This window comes from Centruroides sculpturatus, unplaced genomic scaffold, assembly GCF_000671375.1.
Source record: "Centruroides sculpturatus isolate CEXI.00-Female unplaced genomic scaffold, Cexi_2.0 scaffold868, whole genome shotgun sequence".
Classification (NCBI taxonomy): domain Eukaryota; kingdom Metazoa; phylum Arthropoda; class Arachnida; order Scorpiones; family Buthidae; genus Centruroides; species Centruroides sculpturatus.
The window spans coordinates 33,608-59,287 of record NW_019385061.1 but is presented as its reverse complement, the minus strand read 5'-3'; the positions used below and the strand labels follow the sequence as shown (position 1 = coordinate 59,287).

At 27.5% G+C, this 25,680-nt stretch overlaps 1 protein-coding gene across 1 annotated transcript in view; it reads right to left on the bottom strand.

The window, feature by feature from the left end:
- The window catches only part of LOC111634112 (synaptogenesis protein syg-2-like), a gene marked incomplete at its 5' end in the record, with an annotated part of 92,404 nt that extends 69,525 nt beyond the window's left edge, over positions 1 to 22,879 (bottom strand). The window contains 6 exons of the mRNA XM_023378802.1: positions 2,481 to 2,771; positions 3,041 to 3,208; positions 7,418 to 7,570; positions 7,959 to 8,016; positions 8,190 to 8,311; positions 22,828 to 22,879. Of these exons, the coding sequence (XP_023234570.1) occupies positions 2,481 to 2,771; positions 3,041 to 3,208; positions 7,418 to 7,570; positions 7,959 to 8,016; positions 8,190 to 8,311; positions 22,828 to 22,879 (844 nt within the window). The remainder of the gene's footprint in view (positions 1 to 2,480; positions 2,772 to 3,040; positions 3,209 to 7,417; positions 7,571 to 7,958; positions 8,017 to 8,189; positions 8,312 to 22,827) is intronic.
- Positions 22,880 to 25,680: the final 2,801 nt, after the last annotated feature.

Genomic DNA, 25,680 nt, shown 5'->3' with positions numbered 1-25,680 from the left:
ATATGCTTGATCCTTAGCTCCCCCTTATGCTTAGCTTAAGCTTGATAATCGAGCCCCAATAATGTTATATTGACCACTTTGGCGCTCCCTGAGCTAGATGTTGCAACTGTTGCTTAGTGATGCCTGAGTGAATGTTTTTTTAACTTATATAACCATTTAAAAAATTCATCATTATAGAGGGTAAAGCAGTGATGTGCGATAATTGATTTAAAGAATCGCTGTGACAACTAAAATTAATTGCTCTCAAATAACTCTAATATATAAAGTTTATCAAAAAAATATATTTATTTCTATATTTATAAAAAAAATTTCGGAAAAAGTATTTACTAATCAGTTGTCAAATATGATTATCTTTTGATGTTTGTAGATATAATTTTCAAATGCTTTTTTTGCAGTATATTTATTTACTTGTTCTTTTTATATGTGATTTGTTTAACGTATTTTTGTAGTACATTTCAAAGAAAGTGTAACATGATCATTTCTTTTTCCTTCATTATATTTCCTTTTGTATTTCTTGTGATATTTCTTGTGCTTTCATTTATTTATTTATTACAGTTGTTTAAACCCAAACATCAGCTATGGTATAATTATATGAATGTTACCTAATAATGATTTTTAAAAAAATTAATATCAATGTAAAGCAATTTATCCAATACAAAAGAAAGCTTTTGACAAACAAATGTGCCAAAACTAACCACCCAAATTAAATCTGTCTACATTACAGATTCTTTTTCAGTTAACTATGTACTATTTTTCAGTTAACACTGTAACTATATCGCTTTAAAAACCCTGATTTTACTTATTTACACCAATTTACTTTTACTTTTTACTTTTACTTTTTAGTCAACTTTCTGTGCATTGCAATTTTATCGTTTTAAGAATAAAATTATTCCTAATTACATACTTTCCTCTTGGAACTCTGAAGGAAGTATTCATGTTCAAATGTTTCTAACTTGTAAGCAACAAATATGAGTGTAATAGCGAATAAGTGTTCATTATTTGTTTACATTGCATCAAAGTTTCACATTTTGGAATCCTGCTATTACATATTTGAAAATGTGATTTTAACATTATTAAATAATGTTAAAACTCACTAATGCAGCTAAATTGCAATATTTTGATACAATTGGTTTTTAAGATATTGTCAAATATCATCTCGTCAGTAATACTTTCTCAAGTACTTGAACTAAATTAAGAGATTTATGCTATAATTAATGTTAAGGTTCGCTTCAAAATGAATTTTATTTAATCTTTATTAAAAACAAATTTACTGAATTACTCGAATTACTACAAAAGATTAACAATTCAATAATAAGAAAATAAACTCGAAAAATTGATGTATTTAAACAGAATTCGAAATTAAAATAATTTTAAAATTTTCTCATTCTAATTTTCATAAATTACATAAAATAATTACAAAAATATAATTGCGTGGTCAACAATCAGTCCAAGCAAACAGAAATATCAACTTTAAAACGGCAAATTAAATATAATTTCGCAATAATTTCGATCATTATTATACTTAATATAAAGTTAATAAATAAATAAACTTATATTTATTTAATTATTTATATAATTGAGTAATGATAAATAAACATGAATGAAACAAAGATATAAGTTTAAAAGGTAAATTAAAACATTTAAAAGGTAAATTATTTTAGTATCATATATATAGAACATTGAAATTCTGTACTCCAACAACAAGGAGAAAAGGGGAAAATGCTAATAGATAAGTTAAGTACTCTTAATTTATAAAAAAGTTAATTGTTTTTTAATGTAAATTTAGAATTTTTTATCTGTTAAAAATTATTGATATATTTGTTATGAAAAATTAAACACAATATTTTAACAATAAAGCATGTGGATAAAACGTTAACATGTAATTTCATTAATGATAATAAATTATTGAATGGATTTAAAGGTTTTTAATAATGACACTTAATATTATAATACTTAATTTTTAATACTATATTACTAATACCTAAATATCTGCATTTATATCTTTCAACTAATTAAACATTGGAATAAAGTTAAAGAAAATGTGAAAGAAATTAACGATCTCTCTCAAAAGAAAAAGCAACAATAAATGAATGTATACGACAGACATACTAACAGTTACATGCTACAACAAATACAACAAACAAATTACATGTTACAACAGTTACATGTTACATATAATTTAAGAACACATTGAAGAACACAAATACAACAAACAAACGAGCGTTTGTTTGTTGTATTTGTGTTCTTCAATGTGTTATTTTCTGTTAATTTTGAATAATTAATAGCTCAAATATAAATATATATTTATATTTAAGCTATTTAAGTTTTATTCTTATTGGTAAAGAATAACAAAATATCAGTAGTTTTATAAAAGTATATATATGTTTATTATATACTTTATATTATATATTTAAATATATTGATATATAATTGTAAATTCGAGTAAAAGATGTATTTTATAAATAAAATAATAAGCTTACACAATACTCGAATTGTAACAGATTTCTTCAAGGGCTCTTTTGTAAGAGCATTCGAAACTTCGCAACGATAAACAGCGTTATTGTCTTCGATTCCTGCTGTAAACGTATAAGTGTTTGTCGTTTCGTAACCGGTGCTCGAATGTGTCATGTCTATAAGTATATCATTCCGGTACCATATAATACGTGGTGCTGGTTTTCCTCCTCGAGATATGCAAATAAGAACCACCATGTCATCCACTTGAACTACGTCATCGTCTTCATATCCCTGGATTATTGGAGGACTTGGCGGATCTGATAGAAAATATAGTTGTATTTTTGTTTACTATGTTTTTATCCTACTAAGGAACGTCAGAGTGAAATGTCCATATTACTTTATATTAATTTCTTTATATTTTATGCTATATTACGCTATTTTGCATTCTAACACATTTACAAATTTAAAAACTTTAAACCGTTTACATACATTATCTTTACCAAATAGTAAATATAAAATTCTGAAGCTTTTCATTTAATTAAATTTAATTACCCATCGGTGTAAAAGTTTTAAAAGAATCACTTACATAAAACACCAACAGCGATTGTTGCTCTAAGTGGTTTCTCTAGAGCTGAATGAAAAGCTTCGCAAGTATAAGTGGTTCCGCTTTGTTCCAATTTCGGATACAAAGTTAACGAACTACTCGTTGTAAAACCTCTTCCTTCATCAAGTATTACAGATATTTTAGTTGCTTCTAGATTAAAAAATAGAGATAAATATTAATTACCATGTGATGAAGTAATTATACACATAAATGAAAGGTAGACAATGTTAAAAATAAAATTTAACATTTTTTTCTTCATTAAAAATAGAATGCATTTCAGAAAAAAATATATTTTTGTTCTCTAATCCCAATAGACTACATTAAAATAATAATAAATAATAATCTTAATATAATGAGTTTTATTGTATTTTGTAAGCTTAACTAATTTGCAATAACAAATCGAATTGACATTGCATTTAAGAATTTAATTATATCATATTTTATAATTAAATGTACTTTTTAAAAGAAGATATTACTTTTGCCTAATAACTTTTTAATTAATCGGTAAAAATATTATATTACTTAAAATTACAAGAATACATTATTAATCTCTAAAAAATAATTATATGTTGAAATACTGGAGTTCATACTCTAATATTTTAACATATTCATTTTTAGAGCTTAATCAACACAATCATATTAATAATCAATTTTTAATTTTCAAATAAAATAAATAAATCAATATATAATATCATGCATATATATAATATATAGCCTATATATAGGGGAGACCGGGGCAACTTCGGCATGCGGGGCAAGTTTGTCAAGCGCTTTTTTTTAAAAACAAATTAAAAGGAGACTTTGGTTATAGGTTAGGCAGTTGAGTTTTATTGGTGGCTTGTTGAGTGTAGTGTTTTTATTGTTCTCCAACAAGCGTAGTTGAATTATCAAGCAAATTTTCATTTTCGTTCAATTCCATATAATATTTTTTTTCCATTTATATTGAATTGGCAGGTTTTGTTATAATTCCATGATAACGAAAGTTACTTTTCCTGTTAGAAGGATGTAACTTCAACTTATTCACGTGGCCAGATCGTGGCTTGGCATTCTGTTCTCAGGGTTGTACTTAATGTTTCGAAATCATGACTAGCGGGGTAAGATCGGCAACATAAAGCCACATTAGAAGCAAAGGATAAAAATCAAACAGATGATAAATGAAAACATGTTTGCATTTGTTATTCATGTATATATGTCTTTGAACTTGCATTTCGTTGTAATAATATTAAATGGGTGTTGGATTTGTATTTCTTTGTTTTAATAGTGAATTCCAACTTATACATTGTTAATAACATAATTTTATATACGTGCCTATCTTGCCCCATTACTGTTGCCCCTATACCAGGGGCAACTTTAATAAAAATAATTAAAATAATTACAACTTTACAAAAAGAGAGAAGTTGCCGATCTTGCCCCTATACCCGGGGCAACTTCGTCAATTTCTCTCTTCTTGTAAAGTTGTAATTATTTTAATTATTTTTATTTCCAAACTGATTTTAACCAGTTCTATAGTAAGGTAACATTCCAATAGACAATATGCAAAGCTTTTTTTTCAGTTTACAGCAGTATTTATTACACAAAATGTAAGTAAAGCTTAACATGCCGATCTTGCCCCGGTCTCCCCTATATTTATTTATTTTAATTAAATTATATAAATATTGAGTTTTAAATATTAAAATTTAAATTATGTACTGTACAAACACATATATTTTTCAATACTGTAATAAATACGAATATTTTTTTCTGAAAAGAGGAATTTGTTTATTCGATCCTTAATTTATGCTTAATTAAGAATTTAACAATTAATTAAGCTTTAATATTAGGCCTATCCAAGAGCATTAGTGCTATTTATCATTAATATTTCATGTCTCATATCGATTACATTATACATCGACTTTAATAACTGTTTTTAAAATCTTTTTAATGATAAATTAATGAAGTAAGGACTTGATTTGAATTTTATTCGTATATGTAGATTAACATATTACAGTACATATATTTTCAATATATGAATAGAAATATAAGATAAATTACAATAATGAAATTAATATACCGGGTTAACATAATTAAAGTATATCTGTTTAATGCTGTGTAAATAGGGCTTTAGCAATCGAAATGCAGTCAAATCTGGTACGGTGACATTTCAACATATTTGGAAATAATTTTCGTAGAAAAAAAAAATTGTACTGAAACAATCATTATGGCTATTTTAGCGCTAGTCGCAACTAACATTTTATTTGCACATGACACTCATGCCTTACAAACAACTTAGCGATGCAAGGGATGCTGCTCAATGTGGTCCCCATTTTGACGATATAGAACCTTAAGACGATGAACGTTGTATTCAACGGCCACATGTCATGATCCTTTATGATGCTTCTCACGTATACTATGATATTATCTTTCAAGGCTGTCATATTTACAGCATGCTTTAATGAACTTTTTTTAAGCGTTCTCACAAATGAAACTGCAGTGACAAAACTTCCATACTCGTGAGTTTCGGTACAAATTTTTAATAGAAATGTCTTCTGTATGTCCTGTAATGTCACTATACCGAATTTGTTTTCATTTGGACTGATATAGGCTATATCTCTAAGCAACATTAAATTTTGTAATTACTGTCATCCAGTAGATAAGGTACGCAAATTCAATAATTAAAAACTAAAACATTTCGATAACTGTGATAACGATAATTATCAATTATATTCATTATTTTTATATGAATTATGATACGACTAATTAAGAATATAATAGACATTTTATATACTATATATAAACAGATGAGTCTTCCCTGATAACAGTTCTTTACAATAATAATTTTTAAGCAGTGAAAATTGGCTAATAAATTTTAAAATAAATAATTTATTATTAATTAATTTAAAGTAAAAAAAATATGATTTCTGAGATAGTAATAGTTTCTAAAATTCTTAAAATTTTGGTTCCTATAATTTCCTTATGTAGTTTCCGTATAAACTGCTCTAATCATTAAATAAATCAAGTAATTTCATCAAAAAATAATTGTTTTAATAACATAAATTTTGTTTAAATAGTTAACTTCACTTGTAATAGTTCGCTTAACTTCGCTGAACTTCATTAGTATTAATTGTGCGCTATATCAGCAGATATTTTGTCTTTTGTTAAGAACTATTTTATATCTTAGAATATTTAATAGAAAATAAATAATATAAACGGGAAAAAATAGAAACGACAATTTAACGAGAAGGTCCATCTTGAAATATAGTATCATCAATTTCTAACCTATTGTTATTAATTATCTCAATTTAAAAATTAGGCTACTGAAGCAGTTACAGTTTAATATCATTAATTTATTAAGAGAATACTTTTTGTAGCGTGAATAGTAATGTACTTATTATAATATTCTTATATAATATGTCAACTAAAAATGAATGCATCAAGTAAATTCAGAGACGTGGTTTTATTAAGTAAAGCAAATGCACGAAGATATTTAATACTGTCTCTACTAATTATTTAATCCTTTTTGCTATATTTTAATCTATGTAGATAAAATAGATTAAACAGCATTCTAAATCATTCTATAATGAATTATAAAAGTGATAAATCCTGATATATAGAAGTGATTGATCTTTATTTGTAAGAAATTATCATCACAATAGTTTTAATTAGTATCAGAGAAGATTAGCTTTCTAAGTAAGATGAGGATTACAGTTAAATCGTTTTGTAACACTGTTAGATAGAGTTGATTTATGCTAAGTCCAAGGCCTATCACGCAAAATAGAAGAAAATATTGAAAGATTTGAAAATAATTAATTTTAAATAGAATGAATAAAATCCTCTTAAGAGCTAATCCTAAATAATATTGATTAAAGAGAAGGAATCCGCAAATAAAGTTTCTACGCTTAATCAATATCCCGATTAAAAAATAATTATTTAGTAAGAATTAAGTGATCAACTTTTTCAATAAATAAACAATAATTTAAATCTTTATATGATTTCTTTTTTGTAAGAATTAGGCCTACTGATTACTTAAAAACTAACTTAAAACATTTAAAACAGGTTTTCAGTTAATAGTTATTTAAATTCTTTCTTCGAAAAATTTTTTTCATCCAGTTTACATTATTATATTTTTTTCGTTAATAATGATTAAAAAATTTTTATAAGCTAAAACTGATAGTAATTAATTTTTTAAATGTTTAAGATAATTTTAAATTCTAAGCGTTAATATATTTTTGTGAATTTAACTCTTTAGTCAGATAAAAGTAGTTAAAACTTATGTATTGTTAGTAGTATATTTACAAAGTTTCTCAAATAGGGTTCTGAATTCATTCGATTCAATTACTTCCTACATTTATTATGAAGAATGTTTAAGTTAAATTGAAATACCTGGAACAAGTTCTACAGATCTTCTATACCATTTCATTTCTACAGGAGGTTTGCTTCTTCTCGTTTTGCAAGTTAGAACTAATCTTTGTGATTCACGAACCATCACTTCTTCTCCATCTGGAAGGCCATTAATTGTAATATCTTTGGGTGGAACTAGAAGTTAAAATATATAANGAACTAATCTTTGTGATTCACGAACCATCACTTCTTCTCCATCTGGAAGGCCATTAATTGTAATATCTTTGGGTGGAACTAAAAGTTAAAATATATAATAATATATATATTTAATTAAATCATTCTTTGCGCTGACAATTTAAAAAATTAATGCAGTTTATTCTAATAATTAATTAAATTTCGTTTAAAAATTTTATTACATTATACTATACATAATAGGAAATGTATTCTATGTAAGCTAACATTAAACAAAGCATTAAAACTATTTAATATGAATAAAGAATAAACTTTTATAATTTAAAATATTCTAATTTTTTTCAGTAATATACTTTTTAGCAGAGTTTTAAAGAAAAATGTGAATACTCACTCACAACAGTTAATCGAGCAGCTGCTCTAATTGGCTTTTGATTTTCACTTGGACCAACCTTAAACAAACAAAAATCTTTGTAATTATAAATTTTCAATAAAATTAACAGTAATGTATTAATTAACAAAGTATATTGTTACTAAACATAAAATTTGCCATTTGGTCACAGATATCTTATGTGGTAATTATGCTATTATTCTAAATATGTCAAATACTTTTTCTTTAACTCACTTGACATTGAAATTCTGCTTCGTCTTCTAAACGTACACTTTCTATTCGAAGATTATATACACCCTGAATTGCATTTACAACCATAAAATATCTTGGATAACCAGGAATGTTACGCTCAAAACCTGAAAATATAATCCATTTATTAATTTAAAATAAACATTAAAACAATTCAAATAAAAAACGTTGTTTTAACCATTTTAATTTTAATTAAATAATAATAAAATCATCCCTAAAAATTCCAGACATGAATAAATTTATGTTTGGAATTTAAATGTCTTATTCAATATCAAAATAATTAAAATAAAATAGTCGACGAATTATTTTACTAAATTTAAAAAATACTCATAAAGTGAATTTTAAAATTAAAGATAATTTATTTCCTATATATTTAATACAAATATTTAATTTTATATTTTTAATATTAAATGAAATATTTGTTCTCAAGTTATAAAATGTCATATTTAAAAACAGTACTGTACATTAAAGAAGAAGAATTATTTGAATGTACGTAAAGATTAACGTTAAATAACTTTTATATTTTTAGAGAATTTATTACTATATCAATTAACTTTCAGAGACATAAAGAAATCCTTTACTGAAATTATGAATCAAGGTTACGAAGTTAGAAATAAATGAATCATTTCTAACCTCATAGCCTTTCTCTCGTCTATCCGCTATTTCATTAGAAAAATATTATTACAAGATCTGTTTTTAATCTAAAAGTTCAGCCAAAAATTTTTGTATCACCTTTAGGCACTTCTCTTATGGACTACTTAAAAAAACTGTTTTTTAGTTTTTAAACTTTAAGAAAAAACTCATCCTTTATAGTTTTACTCTCAATACTGTAAACAAAGAAACATAGTTTATTAAGGATTATATATAAGACGAAATTTATAAGTTTATAAAAGAAAATAACGAACTTATAACAAATTTCTAGCTTCAGATAAAATATTTTTTATTTACTTTGAAAAGTGAAGATATTTAATAAAATAATTATCAATTTTAACGAGGAATACTTCATTTACATAATTTTAAAATTTATATTCATTGTTACTTTGTTATAATGAATTAATTAAATTGATATATTAATAATTACTGTATATAATATAGTTAAAATTTTCATAATTATATAATAAAAAGTTTATATATAAATTTAGTTCTCCGTAAATATTTAATTGCCTTCTATAGGAATTATCATAACTTTAATTAAATTAATTGGGAAAATAGTCATCTTTTAATATACTGTAAGCATTTTGCCACCATTAACGATATGAACCACGTGATTTTAATCAATCTTGCTAAATAGATTTATAGATTTAAAAAAAATCAAAAAACATCTGAGATGTAAGAAAATTGATCCGAGTAAAATCTTATGTCAATTTAGACGAAAATCAAAATTTTCCTTGGGCGATTTTTCTTTGATATAGGTAAGCTTGGCACTTGGAATGGTACTTTCAAGATTTTGTCCTGTATCATTCTTTTCTACATTTTACTTCAAAGTGCCAAGCTTATCTTTTTCGGTTGGCGTCGATCGGACGCGTCGCCGACGACTGGCCCTTTCGATACGCCGCGGCGTATCGAAACGGCCAGTCTTTTCTAAACGGCACGCCGTTTAGAAAAGTCGTTATAAAAAGTCTTAATTCTCACAAATTTGAGCTTTTGTTTTTCTGAGTAACGTTTTCAATAAAATTTATTTCTTTCCGTGCAATTTTATCCTCATAAATATAAAAGTAAGCCACAAAACTGAAATAGTTCTATGAGAAACTACGTGAACTCCGCGACCCGTAATTTTCGCTAACATCTCACTGACACGAGAAAGGTATAAAATTTGAGCTTTCTAGACCCAGTAGTACGAACGTCTGCAGTTCAGGGTCAAGGAGAAGAAGAAGAAAATATCGCTTTTCTGGTAATTTTTTTTTTAATTGCTTATTGTGAGATAAGCAGTGGGCCACTGGGTAAGTCCCAATTGACCACTTACTTGCATGGACAGGTAAAACCCGATCTCGGGGTCGTTGGATGGCTAGGAGGGCAAATCGAGTGGGGAGTGCGTCGGTAAGTCGGCAGGCGTCCTTAATTGACAGGAGACAGGTTAACAAAATAACAAAGCATTTATTGAATCAACAAATCTAAACTACAAGAGGCGAACTTACTACTAAGGTTAAATGCGGTTATAATAAAATATTTACAGAAATTGGCGACGAATTTCTTAGCTATGTCGCTGACCTAATTTCTAGTTCGGGAGAGAGCGCTTTTACAAATTCTAACCCCTAAATACCTCTCGGTGGAAGGGAGAGTTGACGAACGTCTTCTGTATGGAAGAGTGTGGTGTCTTCGATGTCCTCTCTCTGTAGCTTAGCTGGATCAAGTACGCTGTATGGAGGTTCAGGAGTCGAGGTAGGCACTATCACAAAGTATAACTTCCTATGACGAATCGCCCTAAGCTTCCGGAGGTCTCTTTTTTTATATCCTTGTCGCGAGAGAGCTGACACGTCATCGACTTTTGTTGACGATGATAGTGCATTCTTCACACATAAGTGTAAACTTTCTCAGCTAGTCGTTATACAATCGGTGAAATCCGATCTAATACAAATTTTTCGGGTTTTTTCCGAAGATAATTAACAGAAAATTTATGTTTTAAGAATCCTGTAAAAATCCGCGAGCTCACATTATATTTCGGCCACCGCTTTATAAAAAATTTTGAAATTTTTTACAAAGCGATTACACTACCTAAAAAAATAATTATCTTTTCAAAAAGACATTGACAATTAGTTTAGACGTTTGGGGAGCAGAGAAATCGTCCCCCGAAAAATCGGCAACTCTAATTCCTTTAACATATATAGTCAAAAGAGAAGAAGAGGAGGCTTGTAAATGAGTTCCTTCATAAAAAAAAATTCCATGTTGTCAGGTAGGAAATTCAAAGTTGTGATCAGCGGCAGCAACACAGCAAATATATCGAGGTGACTGATATGTTTCCAGAGTAACCTTGAACAAGATGATGATAATGAGAGAGAACTCCACCTGTTTGAGAGATAAAGCTATTATTCCTGTTGTATCTATTATTCTGTTCTTGGATTTGTCCATCGGCATAAGCTATTCAGTCTGCATGCACAAGTATGTCGATCCCATGACGATACTACAGCAAAAGAGAAAAGTCTGTACGCTTTTAAATTTGAGATAATACAGAACTAATGTGGTCATTTGGAAAAAAAATTTATGGTGTCTTTCTTTCTGTTCATATAGTTGATTAACTCTTAAGATATTTAATAAACTAAAGTAAACAATTTTTCATATTTTAGGCAGCTACTGTTACGTAATTTATATATGTTGAAAAATATCCAAAATAATAGCAAAACGCACTGAATTTTTTTGCTGGGAATGATTAAAACTGTTTCTTCGTTATTAATACTGAAATATTCCGTATATTATCAAATATTCAATTGAATAAAATTGCTAAAAAATTTTTGCAAGATATAACAAAGACGTGATCAATAACGAAAAGGTTTAGTGTTTGCTAGCGAAAATAATTGATATCTACTAATGAAATTAACGAATATTTGCGCGATCCTGGTCACGGGTCGCTTTTCTTCGAGCTTTGTAAAAGCTCGTATGATTTTAGCTTTGATCTTGGGTTTGTCCATCGCTATTGCTGATTAATTTTAATTTTTTTAATTTTTTAAAAGTTATAGCCAGGTTTTTACATGACAAGTCTGTTTAAATATTCATTATTCTATACACCTACAAAGCAAATGCCTATAAGCAAGTAATCCTCATTAAGAAAACTATAGAAGTAACAGTTCCCTAATAAAAATTTGACAGAAATAAAAATTAGTAAAAAAAAGTAAATCAATAATATCTTTAAAACTTATAATTAATATAATTAGTCTAATTAATAAATACATACAACTACACTAATTAATTCAAAATAGGTATAAGTTGCATTTAAATTGAGTATTAATGTATTTAAATTAAATATAGGGGAAACCGGGGCAAGATCGGCATGTTAAGCTTTACTTAAATTTTGTGTAATAAATACTGCTGTAAACTGAAAAAAAAGCTTTGCATATTGTCTATTGGAATGTTACCTTACTATAGAACTGGTTAAAATCAGTTTGGAAATAAAAATAATTAAAATAATTACAACTTTACAAGAAGAGAGAAATTGACGAAGTTGCCCCGGGTATAGGGGCAAGATCGGCAACTTCTCTCTTTTTGTAAAGTTGTAATTATTTTAATTATTTTTATTAAAGTTGCCCCTGGTATAGGGGCAACAGTAATGGGGCAAGATAGGCACGTATATAAAATTATGTTATTAACAATGTATAAGTTGGAATTCACTATTAAAACAAAGAAATACAAATCCAACACCCATTTAATATTATTACAACGAAATGCAAGTTCAAAGACATATATACATGAATAACAAATGCAAACATGTTTTCATTTATCATCTGTTTGATTTTTATCCTTTGCTTCTAATGTGGCTTTATGTTGCCGATCTTACCCCGCTAGTCATGATTTCGAAACATTAAGTACAACCCTGAGAACAGAATGCCAAGCCACGATCTGGCCACGTGAATAAGTTGAAGTTACATCCTTCTAACAGGAAAAGTAACTTTCGTTATCATGGAATTATAACAAAACCTGCCAATTCAATATAAATGGAAAAAAAATATTATATGGAATTGAACGAAAATGAAAATTTGCTTGATAATTCAACTACGCTTGTTGGAGAACAATAAAAACACTACACTCAACAAGCCACCAATAAAACTCAACTGCCTAACCTATAACCAAAGTCTCCTTTTAATTTGTTTTTAAAAAAAAGCGCTTGACAAACTTGCCCCGTATGCCGAAGTTACCCCGGTCTCCCCTATATTTTCAATTGTATTTCCCTTGTCCTGAACTTACTGGAATCGAAGATCATGTATCATATATTACTATTATATATTGTTGTTCAATGTCGGATATCATATTAGATATTGTTGACAACAATTATCGATAGCTAAGCTTCAATGACAGGAGTAAATCCCTATCATGGAGCAAATGAGCTTAGACATAAATAGTTGCCAACCAAATAGATTTTATACGGAATAAATTAAGTTCTTTGAAGAGAAAACAAATAAAATATTTAGCTATTGTAGAATATCATAGAAAACTATACTGAATAAACATTAACTGTACTGAAGAGTTAGAATAATCGGGTTTGCTAAGTAAAATTTAAAGTAGCTGACATTTACTGTCAACTGCTTTGAATTTCACTTGGTTAACTTCCCGAAACTTGGCACAAAACTTTGTGTAAATAAGTTTCGCTGCAGAAGAGTGAAAATTGATGAACCTTAATTATCATCGTTCTATATGTCAAAAAATGATAAATAATACAAAAATAAGTGATATTAAAAACTTCTACGTTTCTTTCTGAGACTATCTTCTCAGAAAGAGATAAATAATAAACATTTATAATGTAAACTGTACGAACACTGGTCAAAATATGGGTGAAATAATATTTTTCACTTTTGTTTCTGAATTTTTTATCATAAATTTTTTACCTATCGCTTTGCGTAGAAAACATTAACTACGGAAACTTTGAATAAATGACTTTCGTTACAGAAGAATTAAAACTGATAAATATTAATTACAGTATTATCGTTCTGCATGTCTAAAAGTAATAAACGATGATATTTTAAATTTGAAAAGGTAGACTTCAAATTTTGAAATATAAATATGAATAAAAAAAGTAAATTAATGCATTGTTTTATGTACTGATGCTTGTGTTTATTTATTTAAAAAAAATACAATAAGTACTAGAGATGGACGAATATTTCTCGTATTCGAATACAAGTATTAGTCAGATCTCGAATATGCGAATAATCGAATATTTGAATATTTAATACGGTAATTTAATTTAAGATAAACAAAACTAACTAATAAGTTATGTAATAACTTATTTAGTTAATAATTTTATTCCTTAACTTGTTTTATGCNCAACCTACATACAATGGCGTGTCACATAATTATATATATATTTTTCAAGTATTGGGCACTCTGCGTGCCACTGAAATCAAACAAGTGAATCTATTTTTAGTACTTGATTGCTTGTTGTTCTTTCAATTGATTGTATGCTTCTTGAAACCAAGCATAAAATTGATATTGAGAACTTATCACACAGAAACACTCCTCTTCATGGAAAAAGTAGATTTATATTTTCTGTTTTTTACAAAGGATATGCATTTTGGGTCATATGCTCCTCTTCAGTCCTTATACTGGAATAACTAATTGTTAAAAACATGGAGTAAAACAAAGATGTTTTAACCACTTTTAATTGGTTTTAAAGTTTTTATGTTTTTACTTCTTTTATTGGTCAATATTTTTATATTTTAACAAATTAATAAAGTAAAACAAAAGGTAAGAAGAAAAACAATTCGAATTCTAAGAAATAAAATTCAAATGTTTTATGCTCAATATTTTTATATTTTAATAAATTAATAAAGTAAAACAAAAGGTAAGAAGAAAAACAATTCGAATTCTAAGAAATAAAATTCAAACTTTTTATTTTGACTGATTTTTACAGTAGGGTTTCTAGTTATCTTAATTACAACAGATTAATTAAAGATTGTTCTAATTTTTACTTACTGCTGTTTTTTTTTACGAAAAGAAGCATTCGAAGGATCTAGTCAGCTTCTTTATTTGTGGCAAATTAAACCAGTGGTGCTGAAGACAAGATTGCCAGATTGGGAGTTTTTTCCAAAATGAGTAATTTTCGAGTCAAACTGATAAAATTTGGCTAAACGATATTGAAATAGTTTTGTGAGTAAGTCTATATTCTCGAAAATGAAATTGGGTACTATGTTAATATAAATGTTTATTTAACGCTAATTTAATTTATTATTATTAAAACTAATTGGTTTTGAACTTTTTTTACTGTATTCCATGTATTATTTAGCTTGTCTGAATGGAGAAAATTAGAATTAAACTTGTTAAAATATCTATAGTTCTATCAAAAAGTAATTATATGATCTATGACATCATCTTGAAAAACTAGATATAAAAAAGTAAGAAGTATGATCTCAAATTTACTTTGCCTTTAATCTCACTTATTTCTTAATTCCGCTTATTTATGACCATTATTCGTTTGCTTTTTTTATAAAATAAAAATTTTTGTAATAAAAAATTAACCAAAAACTATTATTCAAATAAGATTAATATTTTTAAAAACACTAATAATTGTTTTGATAAATTTTTTGCTGCGCGTTTTAAATACAATTTATCAAGTTAAATATTACTCAGGCAAATATGTTACACTTTAAGCAACATTTAAGTTGAATTTATAAAATTATATATAAGGCTCGATAATAATTAAGTAAATACTTGATTGTCATTAATTGCATATATCTAATTCTTAATATAGTATTATTATAAACTAAAATAAATTGAAAAGTCTGCATTTATTACTCAGACTTCGAAGATATAATAAAAAAAAATGAAACTTAAGAATTTTTATATTTTTGCAGTATATTTAAAGCATATCTAAATAAATACAGTATTTGATTCAATATCACCATACTATATACTGTAAACTACAAAAAATGAAAGAAAGTTGTAAAAATCTTATTATGAATTGAAATACAATAAAATAATATGAAAACACGGTTTTATGTATGTTTTACTTTCCCGACTGTTATATACAGTAGACCCCCCTATAACGCTTAGATACGTTCCACGCTAACCGAAAATTACGTTGTAGGAATGAGCCAATCGCAGCCCGATAGGTGGGAACTTTACGGACTAAGGCTGTTCGAAAGGTTTTCTTCTATAAAATTAACCGATTCTAGACTAATTCCACTCAACATTTCCAAAATACGTATAATTTTTTGGGAATAATCTGTATAAACTATGCTATAAACAAAAAATTGTAGGATTACTTANCTCCGTTAGTCGCGCGAAAAAAAATTACACCGTTAGGCGCGCGGGGTACTATAGCACCCGACTGATTTCCATTATAAGTCTATGCAAAAAATTATTTTCGTGCAAAATTGAAATTTTTTCGGTGCAATCTTTACACTATGGAAGGAAGGTACTGAGGGCATCATTTTTAAACACAAAAAATTTTAAAAAATACACGCGTTTAAACACGCCGGGGGTTCTATATAACCCCGCGCGCGTAACCGAGGGTTAAGAAACGAAATTCGGCATGGTGGTTTGTGTATAAGGAAGTGCTAATAAATTTGATGATTGATGCTATTAAATTTTGGAGTTTAAAGGTCAAAAGGGGCATGTCTGATATCCCGAGAGATATCGGACTTAAGATTTTATTCGTTATTAACATCTACAATTTTTTATAAAACTCATCTCTATCTTCAAATTAAGCGTTTTGCCATTTTATAATAATTATAAAATAAAATTTTTTATTATAAATTCTAATAACAGATGGCATCACAGACACAATTTATTTATTAATTTAATAGTATGATTAATAATATAAAAGAATTTCCTAACAGCCGGAAAACTTACGCAACTCTTTGTTGGAGGTTTTCTTTTCATTCCTCCAACTAGTTTACAGAATATTAGATATCATACATACTTTCAAATTATAAAATAAAATAAATCGTTACGTGAAATTTCACGTAATGATTTGTTCTATTCTTAAAAAATTGAGTATTGAAATTATTAAATCTGTAATATTTTTATTGCTGTAAGAATTTTTCGATTATATTCCGTAATTTAGGAAATTTTGTATATAACTGACTATCTGGCAACTAGGCAAGAGGCGATATCTGTGCGTATACGTACTGTACAGTACATGAAAGACATCGGTCGTACACAAGGTGTTTAGCCAGCGGAAAAGAGGGTAAGGAAAAGGGAGGGGAAGAAGAGAGAGGAGATAGACAGTAGAGAAAGGTAGGTTCCCTCTGAACGGCATACTGTACCCTCTACGTTTGTTGGTGTGCAGTTTTTCGGCTGCAAGGCCGTAGTCCCACGAAGGATCGAAAAAACCTGAGAGTAGCGAACACTAATAATTGAGTGCCACCACGAATAGCTAAGTGTAGAAGTTAGTGCCAAGTGGCTGTTAGTAGGAAGACTCATATCTACTTAATACTAATAAAACTGAACACGAGTGCGAATCTCAATACTATTAACATCTAGACAGACAGTGTGAAAACAAATAAACACAACGACAAACTAGACAAAACGAACGGACCGACAGAAGACAAACGAGCAAGACCCCTATTTTTTATTATGTTTTATTTATTATTATTTTTTTAAACATTAACTTACACACTAACTAAACTAACCTATCATAACCTAGGACGAACCTAACCAGATGACTAAAGCTAACAACCCTAGCTAATTTAACCTAACCGGAAACCAAGCTAAGAGTTCCTAATCTAACTTACAACTAGGATTAACTTAAACTATCCGAAATATAGCGCAATATTAGAAGCATTTGCAGTATTCGAAACTTCTTTTATCAACGAGATATTCGAGTATTTGCAGATAATATTCGCCCATGTGCAATAAATATACATTTAGAATTCATGTTTACTCTTTGTTACTGTAAATGATTCAATAAAAATCACTAAACATCATTTAACCTATTCTTAATTTATTTCTGTTTATTTGTCATAGTTTTTAAATAAATTTCATAATCAATGACGAATATCATTAACGTACGGTAACAACTGTTCTACATTTATCTAATCTATTGTTTCCCAAAGTTTTGACATCCGTGTAACCTTACTTAAATGTTCGAAAATATTGAGCATCCCTTGTCAAAACAAAGAAAAACCTTTTGCGTAATCACCCAAATGCAGCACTTGTCACAACTTAAGTAAGATCATTCACACGAAATATATAATTTATTAGATACATATATATTTCAAATACTTTGTTATATACAGCATTTATCCCAATAATAATTTTATGCGTCCGTGATATAACTCATATTTTCTGATCTTTCGCATACCGTTGTGGGTACGCATACCACAGTTTGGGAAATACCGATCAGGTATTTAAACTATTTCATTTAAACTAAAAGTGCTACTTGAACCAAGCAGTTACTCTATGTATTTATTTATATTATAGAGTTATACATTTTGTAACCGAAGTAGATCGAGCATATAATTATAAGATTGGATCTTATTTATCTGTCCCTTCTTTGAGTAAATTAATGCATTAAAGTTTACATTTTTCAAAGCTATTTATTATCACATCAATAATTCATGAATATAAAAATATTAAAAAGTTTAATAATATACAGTTCACCCCTATAACGCGGGTTCTTATAACGTAGATTCCTATAACGCGGCGAAAAAATTGCGACAGTATTCGTATAAAAACGCTAAAAGGGACGCGTAAAACGCGGTAAAACGTCATCGCCAACTCGTCATCGCGGACGAGCAGCCGAACTACTTTTCGCCGTCCAGCGCCACGCTACGGAGAGTTTAGGCGGGTAAGTTGAGTTTACTATCGTCTGTACAGTATGTAAATTAGGTACCGTAAGTCTAATACAGCACTGTAATTTTATACATTTCTTGTGAAAGAAACATTTCTTATTCAACGGCCATAAAAATTATTTCTATTAAGGATGTCTCCAGAGTTCAACGAATTTTTCGCAGAAAAATAACATCAGAAATCGCGGCCGCCGTTTGGTGCGCTGCTCCGCGACGAACACAAGCTTAAGCAATGGCGACGTCGAACGGTGCACACTCGGTAAGTAATCCTACAATTTTTTGTTTATAGCATAGTTTATACGGATTATTCCCAAAAAATTATACGTATTTTGGAAATGTTAAGTCGAATTAGTCTAGAATCGATTAATTTTATGGAAGAAAACCTTTCAAACAGCCGTAGTCCGTAAACTTCACACGTGTCGGGCTGCGATTGGCTCATGTATTTAAGGATTCCTACAACGCGAAATTCGTATAACGAGGAACGTATCTACCGCGTTATAGGGGGTCTACTTGTATATTAATAGATTGTTTAGTTAAACGTAATTTAAAATTTGAATAAAATGCATTGGTAGAGTTTTTAAACGACTTGTGATATTTAAATATTTAATGTTATCTTATTATTAAATTGAATAAATTAAAATTCGTATAACGATATAAGAAAATATTAACTAACTACAAAATTTTATTAACCATAAAATATAATAAATGATAATGCATCTACACCAACTATGAAAATCCTCATCATCGTCAGAAGGAGAAGAAAAAAATTCTGTATCCATACACTCTAACAAGTTTATTAAACATTTAAAAATTCAAAGAAAAGTTTAAACAATATACATTTACTAAAAACGTCTTTTCTTCACACCTCAAAAATGCAAGTCGTACGGAAAACTCCACATTTATTTGGAGACACTTCCGCCTCAGTGGAAAACATCAAAAGCATTCCTTTGGCAATGGTACAATTATAAAATTAAATATATTATTTAATACATTATTAGGTTTGTTATCGAGAATTATTGTTTAAATGTTTTAATTTATTTTTTGTTATTAAATTAATAATAACTATATGTTCATTAAAAAGCACAAATAACCAAAATGTTTATAAAGGCCTACTACTCAAATTTGCATAGTAGCTATAAGCTAAGTCTTATAAATAGCAGAATGCCTTATAAATTTTCAAAAAAGGCCACATATTTGTTCAATTCTTCAATGACACATTCGAGCAAATAAATAGAAAACTTGGACAAATGATCAAAATTATTTGTATTGCACTTTTTATTTTTAGATAAAAGTCCTCAAGACCAGTTTTTTTTTCAGTTTTTAAAAAATATCATATATTTTTTCTACTTATTTTCAGGTTTTTTGACAAATTTTTATTATACAAAAATAACATTATACAATTATTATGTGAAATTTGTTGCTTTTTATTTCTTCTAATGAAGAGTAACCATGCATGACCTGATTCAGCATTTTTATTTAATTTTTCCAATGATGACATGCATTTCGAGTGTCTTTAGCACTTCTCTTCAGTCTAGTTGAATCTATTTCTGTAGAATTCACAATAAGACTATTAAACCTTCTATTTACATTAACATTTTTTATTAATCTGAAGGTAATTTCACATATCGATTTAGACAATTCGCATAGAAAAAATATCTGAATCAATTATTCATTACAATTTTAAACAAATTAAATGTTTAAACTATTGATAACATTTATAATTAAATATCTAATGATCTTAATAAAGCTGCACTTATCACTTCCGAAAATATTTATTGTGGAGAAAGGTTTTAAATCCAAAGTAAACATTTATGTAGTTGCGTGGTTTTGATATTAATTGTTTAAATAATTATTCTCTTTATCTTTTTTACATTCTATTTCAAACTGAAATTTTTTCTAGCATAAAATTGTACACCTTTAAAATTAGCAATCTTACAATCATTCTGAGTTCCGCTGATTTGAGTTTAAAACCAACCCCATCGATATTGTATATACTTGCATAAAAATAAATTTGAACACGAAAAACTTATAATTTGCAGTTGATGTCTAATAATTAAAATAACCTTGTTTTGTTATAAGTGTTGTTTATATGTTTTTAATTATTTCAGAAATTAGAAGAGGCAGAAAGTTCTTTCTCGAATTTTACAGTTTTTACAATGGGTTTAGAATTACTTTTATTAAAGTTTTTTTAAAATTTTTTATTAAATAAAGTTGTTGTATCAGGTCCTATGCTGGTCCAGTTTTCTTTACAAGAATAAATAGATTAGCGCCTTTATCTAAACTTCAAATTCTTTTATTTCTCATTTAAAAATCATGATACGCGGCCTATGCAAATACGTTTTTGTTTCTTTTCTATTATTTTTTCGTTATGTGAATGATTCAGTAGTGTGCCGTCATTTGAAGCGGTGGAAGCGCCGCTTCCCTTGTATTTTCTAAAAAATAAATACATATTGTGCGATTATTTTCATATAATTAAAATTAATATTTTATTATAACCGCATTATGTATCCTATTACAAATTTCTATACTACAAGTGAAAAAAAAAAACTATAAGATCGTATTGTATATTCGAATATTAGTGGCAGAATGGAAGCACTGTATTGTCAGCTTCCAAACAGCCAGATTATACTCATTCGCGCATGCAGAGCACCAACCACACCCGGTTTAGCTGGTGAAAGCTACACACGTATAACGCTTCCAATGATTCTATCCAGGACCGGTTCTGGGCTGTTAGCTGCCTGCCTGCTAGATATTTGGCTGCCCTCTCCCGATTATTTAAATCACGAGTATATTTATAACAACCCAAACGATAAGAATTTACTGGTATGATGTTTTTATGATAGTTCTGTATAGTTGACAGGAGTTTTAAAAAAATCCATTAAAATATTTGATATTTTTATTCCGCTCTCCAATCTTATATTACTTACGGATTTCAATATTAAACCAGTGATATTACGATTTCGTATGTCCCATCTTTTAAGGGATGTAGAAAAAAACGTGTACAATTCTTGTAAGATGTTAAAAAATTAACTGTTACTTTGGTAGCATCATTTACAACTAAATTTAATGAATGAGAGAATTCTAGAGCTTTTTCTGCAGGAGATACAGAAAAAGCTCTGGAATTTATTTTCCTTAAATTTACGATTTATGTATCAGTTGTCAAAAAAATTTGTCTTTCCACTTTTTTCCCAAGACTACAAATATTCAAGTACAAAGTAACCGGTTTCGACTTATTTCTACTTAAGAAGTAGTTAAATAATTAAGAGATTAGGGAATTAGGGATATAAATAAAACCCTGATGAAAGAGCCGAAAGTTTACTTAAACAAAAGATTAACCGAGAACAGTGTGGACTTATTTCTTCGTAATATCAGATGTAATAAAGACAGAAATTTTTTCAGTTCAATGAAAGTGACTAAAAGTTGTAAATTTTGANCCCTGTCCCGTCCTTTGAGATATACTAGTGATGCAACAAAAGAGGCATTTGACATTAACCGGTATAGGCACCCTGGGGATTTGGCAGCCCGCGTGCATGCACGCACCACACACCTAGCAGGACTGTCTCTGATTCCACTCGTAGGGAGCTATTTGACTAAGTGTTTAAGATTTAAAAAGTAAAGAAGATTTTATGTTATGTTTATGTACGTTTCTTTACAAAGCTATATTTAATTATAATTTTCTTTAAAAGTATATTCATACAATTGAAGAATATTTTGTACCAGATATGTACTGTACATCCACCACAGATTTTATTTCACCGAGTAAGTTTTTATTATTTTATTTATAATTTTAGCTCTTATATCGTGGCCAGAGATTCGGAATGTAATTGTGATATTAAAAATACACTTAAAGAAGTCTACAGTTTTTATTGGCTTATCGAACAAACGATACGAATGGATCCTATACCATCACTGACGTGCAATTAACTGGTTGCCCCTGGAAGTCGGCTTTTTTCAGAAACACAGCTTCCCTATCATCAAATGTCACGGCACGCTACTGGAATCATTATTTCTGAAAAATAATAACACAATATTTAATATGTTTAACCTGTACGTATTCAGTTCTATGTATTCTGTGTTGCTAGATATAATTCGCTCCTTTATTTCAAATATAAATCCTTGTTGCATAAATAACTGAGCTGAATACCTCCAGTTTAGATTTCCTCGGTTCAATTATATTTGTATTATTTAACCAAGTAAAAATTTAATTTTTACACGTAAATATTTCTCCCCATTTTTTATATTCTGTTCAAATCAAGATAACATGTTATTGTGATGTTAAAAATTACAAAAGAGTGCTATATAAATTTTTCATTTGAAAGATATTAATATTTTATGTTACTTCTCGTTTCAATTATTTTTGTATTATTTAACGTTGTGAATATTGTGCTTAATTTACGATTTCACAAAAATTATTTGAAGTCGAGCTTTTAAAAATTTTATAAATTATTTATATATTATTTATTTATATATTTATCAAACTACAATTTACAATTAAATAATGCTTTTGGCTGTAAAATGGGCAAAAAGATCATTTTATTTATAATAAATCCTGTTTTCTAGATTTAACAGTTTTATCTTTTGAGCTGTTTACGATGCCAAATATTAACTTTGAATAATGTGAAGAATTTTAATAAATTCTTTTGATCATTCAAGTATCTTTGATTTAAAAACGTCTCATAAAATGCGCATAATAGTAATTTTTAATTTTTTTAATAATTTAATTTTCTAAATCAGGGAAAGATACTAAATTTGATAAATAAATGAACTAAGTTTACAATCATCTAGATATGTACTGTAAATAAAAAGGCTAATAATTATGAGTATTAAACGTTTTCGAAAATAAACTTTTTATGAAGATAAAAAATTCTAAAATTGTTATTTAAACACATTCACATACATTTACGTATATATAAAAATATATTTCTTTAAAATAGAAATATGTTTATATTTCATAATTAATCTTAATTTTTTGTGGAAGTTAGAATGCCTTAAGCTGAGGCAGAGCCCGAAACAGTCCAATTTATAAATTATTGATATTGTATATAAAATAATTTGGTATGACAAATTTTTTTATATGTATTTTTCACAACTAACTAAGGAAACTTTAATTTACAACATATTCATTTCATGTTTTTATTATACATATTCTACTACATTATGCTGTAGTGACAAAATGGTATACAGCATGTAATGATATAACGTAGCGGTTTTTTACTAAACTGTAGCTCCCATTTGGAAATATTTTTTATTTAAAATATGAGAATGCTTTGTATTCCGAACACCAGAATAACTCCTTGCTGGACCCTTCTATCTGAATTAAGCTACAGTAATATAGAACCATAAAAATTTTAAACTTTTCAATCTAAAATATAAAAATTCAAGAATTCTAAATCTGCTCCAATTAAACAAATAAAATTACTTTTGTCTAATAAATAATTTAAAAATTAATTTCTCCTCTTAAATATTTTATTAACTGAAATACTGTACACTGTTGTGAAATTAATAAACAATTTTATAAAAAATTTATATTTTAAATGACAGTTTTACCTACAGAAATTAAATAGATGAAAATGTAAATAAATTATTTATTTTTTAAATTGCTACTAAAAATTATAAATCGTTATTCAGTTGGAATACAAAATAATTTTTATAGGCCTATAACTAATCTTAGAAAACTTTTTATACCATTTTGACTTTTTTAGCTTAAAATATACTTAATTATACTTGCAAAAAACTAAAAAATCGATTCGAATTAATTAAAATTGAAAGCAAATTAATTAAATTAACAAATTCTAACAACAATATTTGCTGATTTTATTTGAAAGCAACTGTTTTTAGAGTAATAACACTTAAAATTGTTGTCATAACCAGCAATATAATATATTTTAATTAAGAAATTCTTATATTGAATGATTGAACAAAATTATCAATATTTTTCTCGTAATATCGAAATGGTTACTGTAGTTACCCCTGGGAAATTCTCGAAAATGTGCATTGGTAGATGCTTATTATACCTATTCAATATCTACACTTTTCTTTGGCTTTCGTTATATAAGTGCCGCAAGTTAATATATATATATAAATTCGGTTTTTCGTAGAACCAAGAAGTTCCGTTACTTACCTCCTTTTCTTTACATATAATAATCATATAAATGCATATATTAAAAATTTAATATACGAATATATAAATGCATATATTCGTATATTAAATTTTTAATATTATCATTCAATCTCTTGCATAAAAAGAAATTACTTTCTAAAATATTTTAGCAAATTTCCATAGTAAGATAGGTTTAAATATTTGAAATTTCATTCAAAATTCACTAATGATATCAGTTTAGTTGTTAAATTATTCCTTAAACTCTAATCCATTTTCTCATTTCGTCTATTTTTTTACAGAAAAAATAACTAAAATTTTTTATATACATCTAAGCTGTATACTAAAGAACTTCAATTAGTTTACTCTTCTATAGCACATTAGTTTCCATCCAGGCGATTATTGCTAAAGTTTCTACAAAAAAGTACCTTCATTTTCTGACATCTCTAGGGGAACACAGAGAGAGATTGTTTGTCAGGAACGTTATAATACCCGCACTGATCTGTAATTTACGTAGTTGACTTTTCTTTCCAAATAATCCTAGAAAAGTAATGGAATTGATACGGGTATCGTGACTTCAAATTTGCCATTAAAACATTAAAAACAGATAGCAATAATTCGAAAGTGAAAATAGACTCGACAAAATGGCACTCTCCAAAAAAATTTAATTGTTTACAGTGTGAAAAATTTGATAACAAGAAAGATATTAAAGTTATTTAAACCACGAAAATATTTTTAAAAATAATGTATTAATATGTTAAAATTTCTAACAAAACATTAACTTGTGGTAGAATACTAGTTGATTTACTCTATTTAAAATAGGAAATTGTTATTTTCTCGAAGTATTTCTCTTAACATTTTTAAAAATTAATTTATTGCAAATTAAATATAAATTTTTATATTATATTAATTGTATTATCTTATAAATTATAATGATAAAATATAT